Genomic DNA, 20732 nt, shown 5'->3' on the forward strand with positions numbered 1-20732 from the left:
CGGAATTCGGGATTGAATCGTTTCTTCCCGATTCCAATCTGGATCAGATAAGAATTGGTCCCAAGAACAATAAAAATCGGCCCTCAGATCTGAAAACTCAGAGAATCTTGGCATGAATCAGCCGTGTCGAATCAGTCAGAATCAGGATCAGTCACAGCCGATTCCAAGATTCAGTGATCTGATTCCTGATTTTTGAAACCGTGGCTCGGCCTGGACCAAGCAAATAAGACTGCTCTCATTACCTCATAAATTTAAAATAGACCAATCTTCTTTGGATGGAACATATTTCATTCAAAGCAATCAAAATTAATTTAAGATAATTCTGTGGAGAGACTTCACTCTTCTATCAGAAAACATCACATTTTAGAGTCTTGCATGTCCATCGAATTTTGTGGCATAAATTTTTGGTAAGCTGATGCAGTGGGAGAGTGCCGCTGTGAACTGCTTCAAATCATCTGTGGTATGTGCTGCACTAAGTGTTACCCGTAGCCTAAAACATAAGGATTATTTAGGAACATGCGATGATGAGAAAAGAATCTATCTAAAAGAGTCACCTATTTATTGGCAATATATAGGTCCACAACAAATAATAATAATTACTTGATCAGACCAAATGAATAACAGAAACCATGCAAAGTACCTGCATGAGTTTGGAGGCACTGTGGGAGGTCTAATCGCCGTTACATGGAAACCATATTTAAGCATATGCCTGACAGATTTTAGTTGAAACGGTTAGTAGCAGTAGTCAGAAGAGAAGGGGAGAGAGAGAGAGAGAGAGAGAATGTGTGTGTGTGTGTGTGTGTGTGCCTCTTGCCTTTCCCATATTAATCGAGACAGTAGCAGCAGTCCAGAAGAGACAGAGAGAGATGGCATAGACAGACCTGCTCGCATGAAGGGCCTTCTCTTCACTCCCAACAATGAGAGAAATGATAGGACTTGTAATGGGAAGTCCAGTCAGAGTGCGAAAGTCTTGCACACGGCTCCAAATTGCCTTTCTACGCCACTTCTCCTTTTTAGCCACAATAACAGCAGCTGCAAAGTTATACTTTGTTAATAATCAAGAGAATTTGTATCAGAAAGAAAATAATCATTTTGAAGCTCCACGTCTCTGGAAGACGGCAATAATTTCAATGGAAATTTACTTTTCTTTTTTCTTAAGTAGCAGACAAAAGTTTGGATTTATCCTTTTGTCTAAACTATTCATTGTGAAAATATGTCACTGTGTATCAAAGACTATCATCAATTAGTTACGCAGTTGAGAGACTAGAATCTTAATAGAGAGGAGTGTTGGATGGGTCAAAAGCTAATCTGTACTCATCACGCAAAGGCAAAGATGACGTAGTGACCCAATAAAAAATAAATCCAAGTAATGCAACCCAGGTTGCCAAATCCCTGTTTTTGGGTCGCTATGGGCCCATCAAAGTGAAAGAAACTTAAAATAATAAGATCAATGGCAATTCCGTCATTATTTTGAAGTTGAGAACACAAGTGAAGAGACAGATTTGTGGACCCAACTGGAAACAAATATTTAAGCGGGGGTGTTTCCGGAAATTAAATTAAGAATAGAAGAAGGGCGCACCCAATGCATGAGGCTCTCGCCACTGCAAGGTCTGGGGAGGGTCATAATGTACGCAGCCTTACCCCTACTTCGCAGAGAGGCTGTTTCCAGAGACTTGAACCCGTGACCACTTGGTCACAATGGAGCAATGAAACTGTTGCACCAAGGTCCACCCTCAAAGAATGGAGAATGAAATAATCAAATTCAGAAATATAGGAGTTTTTGAGTAAATATGGAGAGTAGGGGTTTAGTTACATGAGGAGGTTGTCTTCAACCTCTCGACAAAGGCAACCAGAGGTAACCTGAAACTGTTCCAGATGAGAGAACTCTCATGTGATCATGGATCATGCTGAAATTTTAGTGTATAATTCCCAACTCATAACCGTCTTAAGTGCACCCAACGATAGACTTAATAATCAACTAAGAAAACCAAGAAAACTCTGACATTCAGTAGGATGGTAAGAACAGGTTCAGCAATGACTTCCGATATGGTTCTCACAACACGATTAGTTTCAGCAGTTACGGAGCTAGGGTTAGAGTCGCCTAGGGTGGAGGAACTCTCGCCCAAAACCTTAGTAAGAAAGGGGAGGGGATGAAGGACATTTGACCACAAACTTGAGGGACTATTAATACTGCTAGAAACAGGGTATGGTGAAGAGAGTTTAAGAAACTCAGATAGAAAGAAGAATAGGGAGGGAGACAAACCTGGAAAGGTGTGAACAGCGAAGAGATTCCAACCACAAAGAGCAGGGGAGACAGAGAGAGAGGGAACAGCAGTGTGCACAACTCACATGCTGTGAGGCAAAAGTCTCAAATTTCAATCTATATTCAACTCTGACCAATTCGTTGAATTACAAGCATATATATAAAGATAAAAACTCTTAATATCAACCTAAAACAGAAACAGAAATTGAATCTAACTGGGAAACTACAACTAATAAAACCAAATTACAAGAATAACCTAAATAACAAAATCAGAAACTAAAACTCCTCTTAGCTGTAGGCTATTTGGAGTGTCCTAATCTAATCTAACTTCCTTAGAATAAAATAACAAAATCAGGACTTTAATTAACCCCTATGGTTTGGAGTGAACCAGAACTGAACCGTGGTTCAGTTTTGAACAGAAGAATGGCTCAAAAGCAGAACCATTAGTCATGTTTTGGCTTTAGTTTTGCTCCTACGATGGTTACTTATTTGAATACTTCTGATCTGCATCACATATCTAGTGTATTCGAAATCAAGTTATGCATTACATTTCCATTTAATTGGGGTAAGGTTTAGACGCTTAGTTGAGCACATTAAGTTCTAGTCATGTCACAAGGTGCTCATTTGTGTGAATGAAGATCACCCAGTAGATGAGCCCCATTCAACATTTCAAGAAACCACATCTTCCGGATGATGAACAAAGTCCCAAACATTCAACTCTAAACACATTAATCCTATGTCGTTATACTATCAGTTTCTCCTTGATGAAGCAAATTGATCGCACAATCCAGATAGACCTACACATCAACATGTATGAAGGATGCAAAGAAAGATAAATATGGTATACAAGAGAGAGTCTCCCAACCCTAAAACAAGGTGGGGGACTCCGTAGAAATGCCAAGTGAGATTGCCTGCAGAGGTATTGGGTACACACATCTCATCAATAGATCTCCATCCACAAGACAATATACATGTTTCTAATCAGCAAAAAGTGTGCTATCAAAATAAGATCAAAAACAGAAAATCATGCAGGAAAGAAATATAAAAAGGATCACACTACCATGTGCAGCAGCAACAACAGGAACTGGTGAAGCAGTTGAAAATATGAAAGAACGACCCTTCGATTGTAAGAGATGCTTCCACTTTTTGCTGTTCAATTGGCATTCACCAATAAGACGTGAGGATCTCAGAAAAAAAAAGTAAGGGCGTTTATAATCAGTTCCATTGAGGACAAAAAAAAATATCTTAACTTTTTTTTTTTTGCTAACTTCCATAAATTGTTAGACCATAGAGCATGTGGAAACCTGGAGTTGAATGTACTCACAGTTTTCCTGACATACCAGTAGAAATGGAATGGTGAAAAAAAAATGGATGTCCTTCATATTAATAAACAACTAGGTATGGTTATCAACAGAGGAGCATTGAACAAATAGGTGCTTCTGAAAAAATTATGCCACCCCATGCAGGTGCCCAGGAACTACCATTTTCAGATACTCAGTATATAGCCCCCAGTTGACTGCCAGACCTGATAGAGGACATGCTGGGATTTGCTTTCTAGTTGAACAGAGAACACTTCTGAAGTTCTCTTATTATACTGCGGCAGTACTTGGGTTGACGAATGACAATTGAGGTAAAATAGAGACTGTAAGCTGCCCATTAACCTCTTCAACCGATTACCTTAACAGAAAACAAGAAAAAGGAGACTAAGTGTGTGCAATCAAGCACGAACCGGACTAGTTTCAGGTTGATCAATGCAGAGGTCATGCCAACATCCTCTTGCATTACTTAAACAATTAAATATATTGTTTGGTCATGACAAAATTAACAGACAAATCTCCAGAATACAAGCCATCTGGATCAATATCTCATAGATCCCAGAAGGCGAAGAATGTACCTCAGTAATGTTTTCAGGGCCCGTTTGTTTAGCGGGTAAAGGGGTGGGAAAAGATATTTTGTGGGCCCCACCTGTAATGGGGGTGAAGAAACAGCAAAGGAACAGAAAGGAATCGATGGTAAATCATTTAATGCCGTATGGGACCCAAAATGATAAGACTTTTGAGAAGGCTGGGGTGTGAAAACTTGTGTGCCACGTAAGCAGACAAAAAATGACAAAGTCATTAATGAACCAAATGTTGTCTCCTTACTTTCCTGCCCCATGCAAATAAACAAGTGGGACTTGTGGAATTTTATGGAAAACACATCTATTATCCCACCCCTTTTCTCCCACCCCATTATTTTCCATCAAACAAACACAGCCTTAGTGTATTCCAAAACAACGGAATTGGCATGAATCAGAGCTCAAAAATCTCTTCTTTTTTTTTCTTTTCTCACATGAGGAATTTATTGGTGATGATGAGTAGAGCAAGAATCTGCAAACTACAGCCTTTTTTAGAAGTCTGCAAACAGAAGATAGAAAGAGGCTATACATAGAAACAATCAAACACCCCAGGACAAAGAGATTAAAAGAACTATAGGTGTTTGAAATCAGCAGACTGGACATTCCTGAATGAAATGCTGATACAGGATCAGAAGCACAGGTTATTTCATTGCGCAAACTATCGATAAAAATAAGAGGACAGGACTTCTACGAAGGCAGTGCTGCGAGCTAGCGACAGGATCTGAGTGTCAGGTAATCCTACTTGGTCAAACTACTTAACACAATAAATTGGTGGTTCAGGTCACCTGTGCTCAATCCATTCTCTCTTGCCCATAAAATCAATTTATCTTGATACAAGAAGTATATCAGACAACAGTCACTGAGGAAACAGATTCTTTCATTGCATCTGATATTCCGAAGTTCCTGTTCTGCAACATTTCAAAGACCATTTTTTCGTATCTCATTATTTATATGTTTGAGTGGTCGTGAGTCTCGTGACACATTAATTTACTACAACAGGTATTCAGTATCTTAACCCTTGGTGAACTTTAAAGACTGCTATTTATGGGTGGAGAACGACGGCAAAAGAGTATCTTTCACCAATATTCCAACATTTTTGGTTGCCGAAATTTCAACAGATAAACAATGGGAAATCAAACCAAAGAAATATAAAGCTGATTACCTGCAAGTAACAAATCCACCATGGCAACCCGCGGCTTTACTAAGAGTTCCTATGCATATATCAACATCACTTTCACAGTTAAACTCCTCAGTCACTCCCCCGCCATTCTCACCACAAACTAATGATCCATGAGCCTGAAACAACCCTTGACAAGTGTAAGCATAACTGCTCAATCATTAAGAAATACAATACCAGAGTGGGATGATGAAAAAAGTCGTCCTCCCTACCTTCGCCATATGAGAGTGGACCTTCCATCCCCACCTCCCAGTTCGAACCACAAGTTCTAGGCAATCACAAGGCAGGCCAAAGCATCTCAAAGGGGAAACTTTAGTAAATACACCAGGTGCATTAATTAAAGTGAAGTATATCACCAAACCAAAATACTCTCAGAATGCTTGTCACAACCTCATAAATAGCGCGACAGAGATTGGGACAAGGATGACAGACTGGAGGATCCAGGTTCATGTCATGCACAAGCAGACACCTAAAGACATGGGGAGACACCAGTTAATGGACAAGCAGATATGGACCAATTTCCCTGATTCCACATGACCATCTGATATTATAAAAACAACTCAGCCTATTCCCAACTAAACGGGGTCGGCTACATGGATCCTTGCCCTCCAATCAAGCTCTATTCAAGGTCATACTTGATATGACCATCTGGTATTATATGATATGCACACTTGTCTTGAACCAAATCTCCTTGGTGCCATCCATTTAATGATAAACTCCACTGGATGCGTGTTTCATGTATGACATGGCTGGGAGAACTATTTGTTATTGTCCACCCTCATCTGAATGCAACCCCCCCCCCCCCCAAAGAAAAGAATAAAATGATAAACCAAAACATCTTCAACATGGATACAGAAATCGCACTTACATCATCGAGAACTAATAAAAATCCATGCCTCTTGCGAAGCTCTGCAAGCTTGACCATTGGTGCAAAATCTCCATCCATACTAAACAAGCTGCAAGGGAATAGCAGCAGTAACACATGCATGGAAATACTGTCAGGTATAAAGTTGAGATCAATATTCTCCTAGATTTTAACTTCAAAATGCATAATTGATTTTTATTCAGCCGTAAGCCAATTCGAACTTATCCTCTGCTAAATACTACTATAATTATATCAACACTCGTCCCAAATCACATGACCCACTCATGAGTAAATATTAGGTAGTAGCCTCATTATACCATACATCTCTCTTGTTACATCCAGATAATAGGTATGAGCATAAACTGAAACATTTTAGAGCTACAGTAATAAAATTAAACTTAATCAAGAGAGCTCTTTTAATGAGAACATATCAGCTTTTGCAAGATGCTCTAGTGTGCACCCTCATGGTAGTTCTGAATTTTTGAACCTTTATTTTGTCACAGGGACAACCATGCATGGTGGTGCAAACCCGGGTTGGAATAATCCTTATTGGGTTGCTTGTGGGCCCAACCAAGTGTGTAGTAATCAAATATTTAATAATAGTGGCAACTCTGTAAATAAACTGAAGTTGCAAAGGAGAGATGGCATTCTTGTAATAATCAGAATTTTCAAGAGTTAAATGGGTAGGTAAGGAGATAGGACATAATAGGGGATAATATTTATTTTCCAAGGGTAGACTTGGAAGAGAACTAAAATAAAGGATAAAATTGAAATAACTAAAGAGGGAAGGGCAAAAGGGGAAAATAAGGGCTTAAAACCACATCGTGGGAGGGATGGGGGTTACCTTCAACCTCCATCCAAAACAGGGAGGCGGAAAACCCAGCAGGGTTTCGAAATATTTAGGATGACCCACAGTGACAAATTTCTGGCAAGGAATCTCTTAACCATAATTTTTAATGGTAGGGCTGTCATACAATTTTTTTTTTTTTGGTAGAAAAAGGCTATTCATTCATGCGAGCCCAATGCCAAACAAAGAAGAACAAAGACAGCACTGATAGATAGCATGATGGGCTGTCATACAATAAACAAACAGATCTAACATGCACTAAAATTGATACATATTTATGGCAGAGGTTGGATCCACAGACCACTATAATCCACCTGACACAAATCAAGTATTCATCTAGCAAAATTGGCACAGCAAGAAAGTGCCATAACATTCTCGACTTACCTATCACTCACAACAACTTTTTTCTTTATCAAGCAACTTGATCTGTCAAATGCCAAATGTATGATTAGGTGTCAGAAAACTGGATAAGTAAATTAAAGAGGAAATATAAATAAGGGCAAGAAAACTTACAAAAGAGCATCAAGATGGGACATGTCACAATGTCTATACACAAAGACCTCAACACCTCCTTGCCGCTCAGCTAGACGAATACCATCAATAATAGATGCATGATTCAGAGCATCAGAAAAGATGGCTACCCTTTCATCCTTCAATGGTTTCCTGCCAGAAGCTAGGAGAGAACCAACACTCCCAATTGTAACCATTACAGCCATGTTGGCTGCAAAGCCTGTAGGGCAGAGAAGGCAATCCTGGAGGATTACCATAACACAAAAATCATTAGTTTTTTGGTAGAAAGTCCCAGGAATGCCACAGAGGAGGGATGCCCTGATTAACAGTTTACAGGGTTCCAAACCATTTAAATCCCTCTGTGCCATGTTTCACCCTGAATCTACAACTAATCCATTTACACATTGACTGCAATGACTTGGTCATCTGCCTAGACCCAAAGTTGGATATTCAGTTTTTTTTCTCATTTTTTTTCCCCTAATCAGTGAAGTGGATGATCCTTTAATAATATTGACCTATACATATCCGCTCAGGTTCTCTCCCCCCCCCCCCCCCGGTTCTTCCATGTACTATTTTGGTGATCTTACAACATCTCTCCATCCTACCGTTGGATCGGGATCAACTTTTGGGGTATTGAAGACCCTAGGTAGACCTATTAATACCGTTAATTTGGGGCTGGTCAGACTTGTAGATTGGGGATTAGTTTTGGTATTTAACCTGCTGGTTTTGTGAGCCTTCCAATTCTGTAGGGTAGGATTCTGATTTCTACATTGATGTTAGATTGAATCCAACAGTTTTATTGGTGTATGAAATCCTAGTTGATAAAACATGCAAAACTAGGGTTTCTGATGCAGGGCCATCAGCAGCCCCTGCCAAGCCCAGCCCAGGCCCAGTCAAGCACCCACGAAGTACCAGCTTAGGCCCAGGCCTAGGCCTCCTGACAAAGCCTGCAGCCCAGGAGAACCAGACTAAGCCCAAACCTTGCGTGGTTTGGTCACGCCTAGTCTGCACAGTGAGATGATGGGGGATAAGCTTCATCGTCGAGAGGGAAACAGCCCGGATCACCAGCTAAGGCCCCTAAATGATCGCTCAGTGATAAAGGACGTAGGGGTGCAGAGACAGCCAGGAGGTTTGGCTAGAAGCAGCTACCCTTGAAAGAGTGCATAATAGCTCACTGATCGAGCGCTCTTGCGCCGAAGATGAACGGGGCTAAGCGATCTGCGGAAGTTGTGGGATGTAAAAATGCATCGGATATTTTTGTAAGGGACAATGTGGGCCCAACTTTATTTAGTCCTTGTCTTTTTAAATTCCTAGGCAGCATTAAGTGTTTTTAGTTAGTTGTCTTTTAGTTAGGTGTCTTTTCATGTTCCTAGGCAGTTCTAATGTTTTCTCTAATTATTCTTGTTTGTAGTTCCTATGTCTTGGGAACATTTTTCTATTTCTTGGTTTTAGTTTCTAGGTTTAGATTTTATTTTTTATGCATTGGTTTCTGTTTTCTAGGTGTGGGAATTTCATCTAGCTTGGGAATTCCAACAGTCTCTTTATGTCAAATGCATGTATCTCAAGAGGATGCTTAGTCTCCTCTTCCCCTATAAATACCAAATCGTGGAGGCTGTTTCAGCAGCCAGTTCTCTACTTATCCCGATGTTGCTTCCTCTTATTGATTCTCCATCATCGTCACAACCATTGAAAGTTTATCAGCGTCATCCGAGTTCGCATGTTCTGGATATTCTTGCTCCTCTGCCTCCTGCCACAGCCTGATACTTTATCTGCAGGAGTCCTGCTCCATCATCTCCGTTATTGACTTACCAATTGCTCGTCATAAAGGTATTCGTTCATGCACTCAATGTTCTTTGATCACTTACTCGATTGAAAAGTATGTTTCTATCTCACATCTTGCATCATCTATTCATGACTTTGCTTTATCCTTATCTACCCACTCTGTACCTCAATCTTATCAAGAGGTGTTATCTCATCCTAACTGGAAACCAGCTATGGATGTGGAATGGATGCTCTACTAAGTCATCAGACATGGACTCACGTTGAGTTACCTCCAAGTAAAGAGCTTGTTACATGTCGTTGGGTGTATACCATTAAGTATCACCCTGATGGATCTGTTGAGAGGCTTAAAGCTTGCTTCGTGGCCAAGGGCTACACTCAGACTTAAAGTGTTAACTATTTTGAGACTTTTTCCCCTGTTGCCTAGCTGAATTTTGTGCGTATTTTTATCTCATTGGTTGTTTGATTGGCCTTTGTATCAGCTAGACATAAAGAATGTTATTTTTGTATGGTGATTTGCTCAAGGTCTATATGGGGCAACCTCCTAAGTATGTTCCTCAAGGGGAGGATAAAAGGAAAGTTTGCAACCTTCACAATCTATGGTTTGAAACAGTCTCCAAGGGCTTGGTTTGACTTCAGCAAAATTGTGCATGGTTGTGGTTTTGCACAGTGCTAATCTGATCACTCAGTATTTGTTCGTCACCAGGATTCCAGTGTAATTGTATTGGTGGTTTATGTCGATGACATTATTCTTTCTGGTAATGATTTGTTTGGAATTGAAGATGTCAACGCTTATTTGCAGCAACAATTTTAGATAAAGGATATAGGTGCTCTCATGTATTTTCTGGGTATTGAGGTTATTCGAAGCAAAAATGGTATTAGAAGTATGTTTTTGATTTACAAAATGAGAATGGTACATTAGCCTCTAAACTTGTTGATACTCCTATGGATCCTCATCAGAAGCTTGCAGCCTGGGATGGTAAGGAATTAACAGACAAGCTTTAGTATCGACAGCTGGTTGGTAAACATATCTCACAATAACAAGGTCAGACATATCCTTTGCAACGGGCGTTATAAGACAGTTAATGGAGTCGCCTAAGCAAGTTCAATGGGAGGCTGCACGTCGCATTCTCCGGTATCTTAAGAGTGCTCTAGGAAAAGGGCTCATTTACAGATCTCATGGACATGTTGATCGTATTGGTTATTTTGATGTTGATTGGGTTGATGTTGAAGGTGATAGGAGGACTACCACTAGTCATTGTACGTTTGTCGGTGGTAACCTCATTGCTTGGAGGAGTGGAAACAAACTACAGTGGCAAAGTCCAATGTTGAAGCTAAGTATAAGGCCATGGTTCATACTTCTATTGAATTGAAGTGTTTGAAGTCTTCTCTTTAATGGCTTGGTTTTTCCACTAATAAGCCCATTGACATGAACTGTGATAATCATCAATTCATGATGCCATCTATATTGCCAACAATCTAGTTTTTCATAAAAGAACTAAACATATTGAAGTTGATTACCATTTTGTTCAAGATGTTGTGATGAGTAAGTTGATCTCCACTCCATTTGTTAGCTCAGCTCAATAGCATAGTGACCTGTTTACTAAAGCATTGTTCAAATATGTGTTTCTTTTAAGGTGTTCCAAACTGAGCATGGTTGATATTTATGCTCCAGCTTGAGGGGAGTGTTAAGAGTTAAAGTATTGTACCACAAGGGTATATTTGTCATACCCTTGCTTATTAAGTCATATGATGGGTACATTAAGTAGTACATATCTTTATTATAAATAAACACATACTACTACCAATTGGAGGTTAACAGCATTCTCTCCAATCGGTAAGACTCTCCTTTGCTACCGTCTATTCTTTCTTCTTCTTCTCTCTTTGTTTATGCATCGTTATTGTTGGTTGTTTTATATCTGAAACTGTTACAGCTTCATTCTTCCTCCAGCCACCCCATCCATTAACCTCTAAATAGCAATTGGCTGAAGTTCGGTGTTATTTGGACAAGTCTCTTTTTTTTTTCTCTCTTTTTACCTTCCATTTATATTTATTTTAAAAAATGCATCTTTATTTGTATTCCCATTTCTCTTTTCAATGTTGACATTGGAATCCTGCTCTGATAATCCTATAATGTAGTCCTAGATAGGTAGGAGACCTACTAGGAGCCAGATAACAGAATAAATAGCAAAAAGGGGCTACTGGTTCACATGGACAGCCTAGGTTTTAGGTTAATTCTAGGGTTTAGGATGGGAATTTGGGAATGGGTCTTATATGGTTTTAATATGCAGGTTTAGGGGACTATTATGATATAAAAAAAATAGGATTTGGTTCAGTTTAAAATTCCTTCAGAATTAGGGTTAGGGTTTCGGGTTTTAGGGTTAAGGGAAACTACCAAAACTAGGGTTTCAAGTGGGCTGTGAGGGCTGGGCTTGGGATCGAATGTAGGGGACTGTGAGAGGAGGATTCGACCAGGATATGGTCCAATTCTGATGGTCAGAATGGGCTGTGGGCAATTTAGGGCTTATGGGGCTATTATGGAGAAGAAGGATTTAGGGTTTTGGGTGATGGATATGGGCAGCACTTGGGATCGAGTGTAAACCATGGTGAGGGGAAGCTATGGCTTAAGTTTGAGAGGATTCTAATGGAGAACAGATCTGGACAGAATTGAGATCCTTCTAGGGTTTATGAAAATAAAACAGAAAATTCAAATTCAAACTCACACTGGAATCCACCGGCAGTAGCTTGAATGTTTGAAGGATGAAACCACCTTCGAAGAGAGATCCTCCCAGCCGTCAGGGCTTAAAGAGTCGCAGGAATCCACCCACCCTTCCACCTTGAAGTCCACAAGGATGCACACTCACACAGGGGAGCAAGGAACAGCAGCAATGGCAGCCACGAAATCTGTTTTTTAACTTCAAATAATCTGTGGGGGAGCCCTCCACGATATACTTTATTTATAATAAAGGCCTAAGCCAAATCCTAGTACAAATTAATGTCTCTTCCTTCTAAAATCGTGGAAGGAAGAGTTCTAAACTAACTTAATTAAATTAAAACAGTAAATTGACTAAGATACCCCTACTAACTTAAAATAAAAGACTCTAACTTAAACAACTAATTTAAAAGAAGATTCCATATTAGCCAATAGGATATAAGAACCTATTAACCAATAGGAACTCTTCACTTAAATTAGACCCATTGAACCCATTGGATGCAACCAATTCTAACCCGGTTCAATCTAAAACAGAAAAAAATAAACTAAGTATGGAAAAATATAAATCCTAACCTACGGCTCCCTATTCAAACCCTAAGTTTAGGGCCTCTTCTTCTTCTTCTTCCTTCTTGGAGCTGCATCAATAATCCTATTAAATTTCTAGCTAAAACTATATTAACTAAACCATAAGAGATAATATTTAGATCTTTTGACAAAGAGACTGAATGCTAAGTAAGGCAAAGGAGGAAGTCCCTAGCCAAAAACTTTTAAGGCAATCACCTTTCAATTAGCAAGGAGAAATTTTTGGCGAAAAGGAAAACAGAAAAAAAACTCATAGTTTACATTTTTAGAGGCCGTGATCTTCCCTGGGGCATGAATTACATCTACATGATGCACATTGCCAAAGCCAAGAGAAACTTGGTCATTGTAGAAATTTCAGATATGAAGCAGCATAAGGATGTTCATATATCAGCTGCATTTTTTAGATATGCATAAAAGCATAGTTGTCACGGCGTCTAGGTGACTTAAGGTGTTGGAGGGGGCCTAGACACAAGGTCACACCAACAAGTTGTCCAACGAGACCTAGGACAATTCAGAGGTGGAACTAAAGAAAATCCAGAAATGTCAAATCTGGATCAAAGAAAGTATCAAACATTCAAAATTCAACAAAGTCATTATTGGTACTCTACCCTTTAGAAGAATCCATGGGGCAAAGTCTAGTAGGCCAACAATCATAACAATTTTAACCTTCACAAAAATAAACCCAATGAAGAATTGAGAAGGGGAAAATTAACAAAGGATCAAGTATCACAGGTGTCTCTTATAAGGTTGAATTTTTCCATCCAGTGAACTAATTAAACGGCTTTACCAGGGATAAGTAAATCTTAGAAGGATATTTTGAATGGAAAATTCAGTTCAATTAAGATGCAAAAGAAGCCAGTTTTATTTAATAAGGGATACAGTACCTCTTTCTTCTTCAAATCTGCCAAGCATGACTCTAGTAGCCTATGGTAATTGGTGTACCCACATATCAAAGCAGAGCCTCTTGGGCCCATTCCATGTTCTTGGGCTGCCTGAGAATGAGGGTTCAAAAGGTTTAAGCAAAAGGAGTACAGGTAACTCATCTTTGGAACAGGCAAAAATAAGAATTCACAATGGGCTACTATGTACACCTTTGCAGCAGCCTTCCGAACAGTCGGATGAGAACTCAAGCCCAGGTAATCATTTCCAGAGAAAAGAAGTAACTTCTTGGATCGCTGAGGGCTGGCCCCAGGGTGTACATCCACATTGTCATCTCTACTAATAACTTCATCTCCTATAAGAATAAACAAATCATAAATCAATATGCAACAAGTGGTGGATGCATCTGGTTATCCAAATCTATACCCCCAAAAAAAAAAATTTCCTGAGAGAAATCGAGAAATAGTATACTAATCTGGCAGAAAAATACAACATGTTTCACTGTTGGGCATTATGAGCAACTAGTGGGAAATATGAAATCCTTGGGTATGTAAATGGTGAAGTGTATTATAAGTTGGTCCATCCCAGTGAAGCTACTACAACCCCCCCCCCCCTCTCCCACCCCATACACACACACACAAAAAGGAGATAGAAAACCTTGTGAAGCCAAGAGTTTCATGATGCATATTATTTCTTATTTGAAAACTAAAAGAAAATCCACTTGACATTTACCAAAAACTTAATAGAGGGGATGGAAAATTCACATATAATTAGCGAAGATTTTAATTCTCACATAACACTTGGATTGAGATATATTGATGCAAAAACTATGTAAACCATTATAAATGCACAAGTAGTTGTTTTCTTCCTTTTTTTTTCTCACTTCCAACCTGATACAAGAAAATTATAGTAAGATAGATGAGATATACGAGTAAAATATGTACTTCCACCCTTTCTTACCCCTCAGAGAGAGAGAATAACAGACCAGGAAATTGATAATAAGAGATAGTAACTAATTCTACCAACCTGAAATACCACAAAATTTAATGGGTTGTAAATTTGTAGCATTAGTCTGCGGCATTTGTTGTATTTTTAGTACACATAGGAGAACCTGCAATTCCCTTCACTTACTAATCCATAACTCTTAAAAGCACAACTTATAAAAGAGGGGGGGGGGGGGGAGAAATTCTTCACGTTAAAGACTTCAATCTACGAACAAACAATTAACAGAAACACATCCAACAAGAAAAAAATGTGTTCTGAACACTCCAGTAACATTTTTGTGTTCTGGAATTGGATTCATGATAAAATTGAAAGACACAAAACTTAGGGCTGTATAATTCGAAATGAAACAGCATACCATAGTAACCAAAAACCAAGCATAAGCATCAAGTAAAAACTATAAAGCTCACCAGAACTAGGAACGTCGTCTATCCACTTCTGAAATGTGGGTTCTGCAATCTCAACCTCCACGGAGGCTCGATCCCATGAACGCAATCCATCAAAAGTTTGAAACTCCTCGGAATCAACAAACTTCTTCACTTCGTTCTCAAATGGTTTTAATTCAAGCCTGGGGAGTGAAATGGGTCTGAGAGATCGAAGGACCTTTAGTGATTCAAGTCTCGAAAGAGCCTCTTCGACCCAGTAATCCCACGAATTCGTCAGCATTTTACACACACAGAGCAGAGATTGAGTTTGTGGAGAGAAAGCGAAGAGAGACGGAGGTTTCACAGTTTAAGTTAGTTGACATCATGAAATAGTACATGGGATCCGCCACCAGCTTCACCTCTATCGTATCGAAAACATGTGGAAATATCAGAAGACCCACTCCCATTTGCCTCCAGGCCCAGGGCCGCCTTCGCATCATCTTTTTACCCATATTAAACATATGGGATTTTCATCCGCTGCTGTGCCATCGTGCGGCGCAACAGCGGACATGTGTGCACAGTACTGTGCTGCACGATGGGACAGCAGCGCGTCCAGTAATGGAGTGGATAAAAATCCGAACATATGAGGCTTTGTTTATCCCACATTTGGAAAAATCGATTTTTGACTCATGTGAATCACCTGAGTCATCAAAATTTGAAAAATCTGGTCAAGAGTCGGGTAGACTATTACATGAATCAAAATGACAAAATTGGATCATAAATTGTCAAAGTCAAATAAGACTTAGTATTTTTAACTAAGTCATGACAAACTCAACAAGTTTAGTTATTTAAATATCCATACAAATTCTTATGGTCATTAGAAAATATTTTTTTATGGATAATGAAATCAAAATTGTCTCATACTCGCAAATCGATATACTTATGATAATCTTTAGGGTCCTTCTAGGCATCATTACGCATAGTGAAGTATAACGCTGCAACACTTATCACTTGGCAATACATGGCTTAGTCCATGCGATAGAGGATCTCACGTACATCTCAATGACCAAATTTCAATCCAAATAAACACAGAAAATTGCTCAAATTCAAATTCAAAGTTTCAATAAAATTACCGAAAATACCATCAAATGGAGATGAATATAAAATACAAAATAGTATCTTTTGTAATTTTAACTACTTCCTCTACTTATTGTAAGTTGAAATTTTACCAATAAAAATACTTGCATGGTCCTCTATTACATGGACTAACTCGTGTATTACCATGTGACAAATAATGAAGCATTATGCTTCACTGGACAGAGTGACAAGGAAGAAAACCCTAATTTTTTATTTAAAGAGTACTAGACATAAATACCCTTATAAGATTCATGCATCTCAAGCCAGACTTTTGACTGAATCTATACTTAAAAACTTGAAATCGACTTAGAACCGCATTGCAGCCATGGTTGAATGTTGAAATTATTATTTTGTTTGTGGGTGGATAACCCTTTCAAATCAACAAGAAAATGACTCTTTAAATCTGGGTTTGGATTGGATACTTCTTGAATTGGCTCAATTTTGACCATCCATGATACGAGTACCAACAAAACAGGTCACTTTCCTCTAATTCCATAGGAATCTTGATAGACTTGAAACTATAAATATGTCAAACTTGTTTCTTGTTTTTTAATCATCTTTTGCCAAAGAAATATAAAGGACTTATCAACCACTACTATCACATCCCGAAACCATCCCCCGGGAGGATTCGATGGCTAACCCGAATACTCGATGTATTCGGAGACCACCAGGATCCAGATGTAGTAAGTACACATCACAATTAAGCACAACACAATTTCATGATAACACGTGTTATATTGATCAGAGTACAGAGAAAGAAAAGTGCTATAAGTTTTATACATATTATTTACATTGAAAGTTCCAACAGCTCGATATTCCTAAGTTCACGACTATCGAGCAAACACACAACTATTCTAAAATATAAACAGTGAAAATTTATCTACAAAAAAGGATAGTATAAACAAAAGAAAATAAAAAGGTAACACCACGTCATCAGTTCCTGTTCTCCAAGTAATCTTTTCTGCCACAAACGCATTCACCTGCAGGATCATATAAAAAGAGAAAATTCCACAGGGGTGAGCTTCACTGAGCCCAGCAAATAAAGGATAGACCACACACACACAAGCATGCATCCTAAATGCATGGGTTCAATTTTAATATTAATTCCACCGAACAAACAAATGCCTAAGTCAGGTCGGTGCTACGACAACAACTCGGGAAACGTTCTCGATTCCTTCTTAACCGCCCCGAGACATAACCTCAACTGTTGTATGGAGCCCACAGTGGTCGTTGGTATTATATACCTTCCCATGGGTAGACCCCGATAATCATAGCCAAGACCCCATCCTGACGTCCTTCACACTCTTCAGTGATAGGGAGCTATGATCACCCAACACCTGAACCCCTGCTGGTAAGGGTTGTAGTACTAAGGAATGACATTCCTAGCCATATGCAGTCTAAATGGCATAGTACGAGGTGTACAGTGCTCCCGCATCCCGCATCCCATACTATGGTACACCATACCTCTCGTTTTCAAGCCGACTACAGCATCTAATCTATCTCAAGAATTCATATTGCCAACCATTCCACATCATATCATTCACAACCAATAGTTATAAACAATAAAATCAATAAATATCATAAATAAAATATGAATTTAAATATGCAAATGATTCCTAGCAAATACGTCTAAGAATGAAATAAACACTCTTAAAAGAAATCAAAGCCTACCCCCACTTACCTTGTTATGTTTGCGTTTGCGAGATTGAAATAGTGCTCGAGACGGTTGCCGATAGATTTTGACGAACGTTCCCTATAATTATTAAGTCATACACAAGTATTAAAATATGCTTGAGTATTGGTGGGATCCTAAGGTAGCCATAGGGTTAGGTTAGAATAGGTTTAGAATTCAATTTAGGTTTAACGGTAGTTACAGAAATTTAAAGGAAAAATGAAGGATTTTGTATGGACAATTAAGATCATTTAGGTGTCGAATTAGGCAATGGTTTCTTCTAACAAAATGAATCCCTATGAGTCTAGTTTCTAACGAATCTGAAATCAGAGCAAATGAAGTTCGGATGATGGAGTTGTAGCATTTTTACTAAGCAGAGGTCAATCCGCCATAATGGAAGACAGAACATGTTTCCTATCTTGAAGTGAAATCTTAGTCCATTTAGAGATGAAATTGGAAAAATTTTATTTCTATACAAATAAAATTCTTATGAGTCTATTTTCTAAAAAAATTAGAATCATTCAATTCCGAGTTAAAAAGAGGGAGATATCACTTCTAGACTGCCGATAGATCAATCTGCCAGCTGCCCAGAATTTCAAAAAAAACAAATTCTGAGTTGGGATTTTTGGACTGTATGCAAGGGGTTTTGGTTTCAGGTTTGCAAATACAATCATGCATGACAGAATCTATTTGCAATTGGTACAAATTGATCTGTATGACATGAATGGTTAGGTAATATCTCTGAAACAGAATTTAATGTAGTCTTTGGGTTTGGATTTTAACATAGACAAGGAAATTGTGTTTTAGTTCATGGACTTGACCAATCATAGCAGAAATCAATTTCCAATTGTTTTACTTTGGTATAAAAGACTAGAATTGATCTCTAATCATAATCAAAATAGAATTGGGGTTAGGTTAGAGTTTAAGGATCAACATGTATGGAGTAATTTGAGTTTTAATTGAATCCAACTATCATCAATACATGGCTGGAATAAGTTACAAAACCATGCTTAACATAATAGATGATAATTGTTAGTAATTCATCTAAACTAGAACCAAGTGAAGTCTTCTAATAAAGTTTGATCATGCTTGAAGAAGATTTGATCAAATCAGTAATCTTCCAAGTAGATTTTTATGCATACAAGTTGGATATTTAAATTCTCAGATTAGAGATGGATTTAGTATTAAGATCATAGTAAAGAAGGAAAATCAAATATGAGATCAAAAGAAAGGGGAGGAAAAGAGGTTCAACAAATCAGCCATGAGTTTTCTTAGAAAATTGGAAGAGGGAGTGAGGTTCTTACCTCTAAAACCAATAACGGAAATCCCTAGGTCTTCCTTTTCTTCTCTTCTTCTCTTCTGCTCTTCTTCTCTTCTTCTTCTTCTTCTTCTTCTTCTTCTTTTTCTTCTCTGCTTCCACGTTTTCAGTTTGGTGAAGTGAATAGGAAAAATGAATTAGTTAATATATTTTATTTAACTTAGTTAAATCTAACTTAGCCAAGTGGCTACTTATTTATGTTTGGTATTGACACCTTACACCTACTTGTAAGGTTTGATTAGTTAGGAATTAATTAAGATTAAAATTGGACTTTCTAACTTTGATTACGCGTGAGGCCCACACCGTAGGTCCGATGAAAAATCTAGGAGCAGGGTTTCATTCTCAACGTTGAAAATTCCCAAGACAGTTCTTAATCATCAAGCATCGGGCTTGTGGCGAAAAAGCTGGTACAGGCAGGGTTGATTTCTCCGTGTCGGAACATCTAAAAGTCGATGCGTTCCGTAAGCGAACCCACACAGACAAAGTTAAAATATTAAAAATACCTAATACGCAGTTAGGATCTCTTACCACGAGTTGTACATTCGCGTGTGGATCCCACAATCGCACGGGAAAGGTATCTGTCGTTTTACTGACAAGCGACGGGTTACCACTGGGATTCCTTCTTTATCTTCTACCCGTTCGAACATCAAATCAATACTCCATAACGCACACGATGCCACGACTTCGGATTTCGGATCTACATTCGGATTCGGGTTAGGATTCGGATAAAAAAAGTCAGACCGTAACAACTACTGTCGGGCATGCTACACCTTAACTTTCTTTAGAGCTACAATGACCAGAGTAAAAAGCATACAACCAGGAAGATCGAGCAGCAAAGCTTCAGCTTCATCCATTGCAATACTAGTTTTCTCTCGTGGAGTATGGTCTACGCTTGTACTTCCATGTATTTATCTCTCTCCTCCTCAAAACAAGGGGCAGAAATGTCTTTTCACATGAGGAGGAGAGAGATAGACTCATGAGAGTACTGACATAGGCCACACTCCCGGACAAAATTCTTTTTCCCAAATCAATATTTATATTGTAATTTTTTTTTAATGGAAAATATATTAACACGAGAGAAAACTACAGATTCAAAGCCAAAAGATGCAAGCCTAAGGGAGGATCCCTTGACAAAAGATAAAAAACAAGCAATCAAAGATGATACATTAAAAGACAAGGATGGGGAAAACAATTAATAAATGATGATACATAAAAAATATAGGGGAGGAAGAAATAGCAATAAAATGATGATACTTCAAGAACCATGGGTAGGATGGAGAAATAAGACGAAGGTCCCAACATGTGGCTAGATGCCTATTTTGAACAGTCTCTGGGCTCACTGAACAAATTGGGAGAAGCCTATTTCTGATCTTAAAAGTAATAGTTTCTCAGATGTGTTCTATAGTGTGCGACAAGGAGACTTATCTTCCCTTTTTTATTTTCCACCAAACATGATGAACGACAACATTGAGGGCAGGCCTTCGATCGAATATAATCATCGATTGATTTATCACTATTTTTTGTTTAAGATCCATTTTTATTATCCCTGAAAGAGGATGTTTGTTCTTTGATGAAGCCAACACTTACTTAGAACCCATTTCCAAATAAATCTAGAAAATGGGCAAAAAAAGAAAAAGTGATCCATATTTTCTATGAAGTTCCAACATACACAACAATTCGAGATTAATAAATTTCTCTTTAGGAGGAATTCTTGAGTAGGGAGAGA

General features: G+C 38.5%; 1 protein-coding gene across 2 annotated transcripts; it reads right to left on the bottom strand.

The window, feature by feature from the left end:
* Positions 1–241: 241 nt before the first annotated feature.
* Positions 242–15274, bottom strand: LOC122664748 (8-amino-7-oxononanoate synthase). Of its 2 annotated transcripts, none has more exons than XM_043860717.1 (11): positions 14925–15274; positions 13725–13867; positions 13518–13625; positions 7563–7801; positions 7434–7475; positions 6206–6293; positions 5323–5456; positions 3324–3412; positions 878–1032; positions 641–705; positions 242–490 (listed from the first exon to the last, which is right to left on the bottom strand). In XM_043860717.1, the coding sequence occupies exons 1-11, from the start codon at positions 15178–15180 to the stop codon at positions 364–366; spliced, it is 1446 nt and encodes a 481-aa protein (XP_043716652.1). In that variant the 5' UTR covers positions 15181–15274; the 3' UTR covers positions 242–363. The 2 variants fall into 2 exon arrangements, with proteins under 2 accessions (XP_043716652.1, XP_043716651.1); XM_043860716.1 differs by having other exon boundaries at positions 641–709; positions 882–1032; positions 14925–15273.
* Positions 15275–20732: the final 5458 nt, after the last annotated feature.

The sequence above is a fragment of the Telopea speciosissima genome, chromosome 6 (assembly GCF_018873765.1).
Source record: "Telopea speciosissima isolate NSW1024214 ecotype Mountain lineage chromosome 6, Tspe_v1, whole genome shotgun sequence".
NCBI classification, from domain to species: Eukaryota; Viridiplantae; Streptophyta; class Magnoliopsida; order Proteales; family Proteaceae; genus Telopea; species Telopea speciosissima.

Coding starts and splice junctions, on each gene's coding strand:
- LOC122664748 (XM_043860717.1), bottom strand. CDS start 15,180: ATGCTGACGAATTCGTGGGATTACTGGGTCGAAGAGGCTCTTTCGAGA. Junction 13,626..13,724: donor TTCGGAAGGCTGCTGCAAAG/GTGTACATAGTA, acceptor CCTCATTCTCAG/GCAGCCCAAGAACATGGAAT. Junction 7,802..13,517: donor CAGATTTGAAGAAGAAAGAG/GTACTGTATCCC, acceptor GTAATCCTCCAG/GATTGCCTTCTCTGCCCTAC.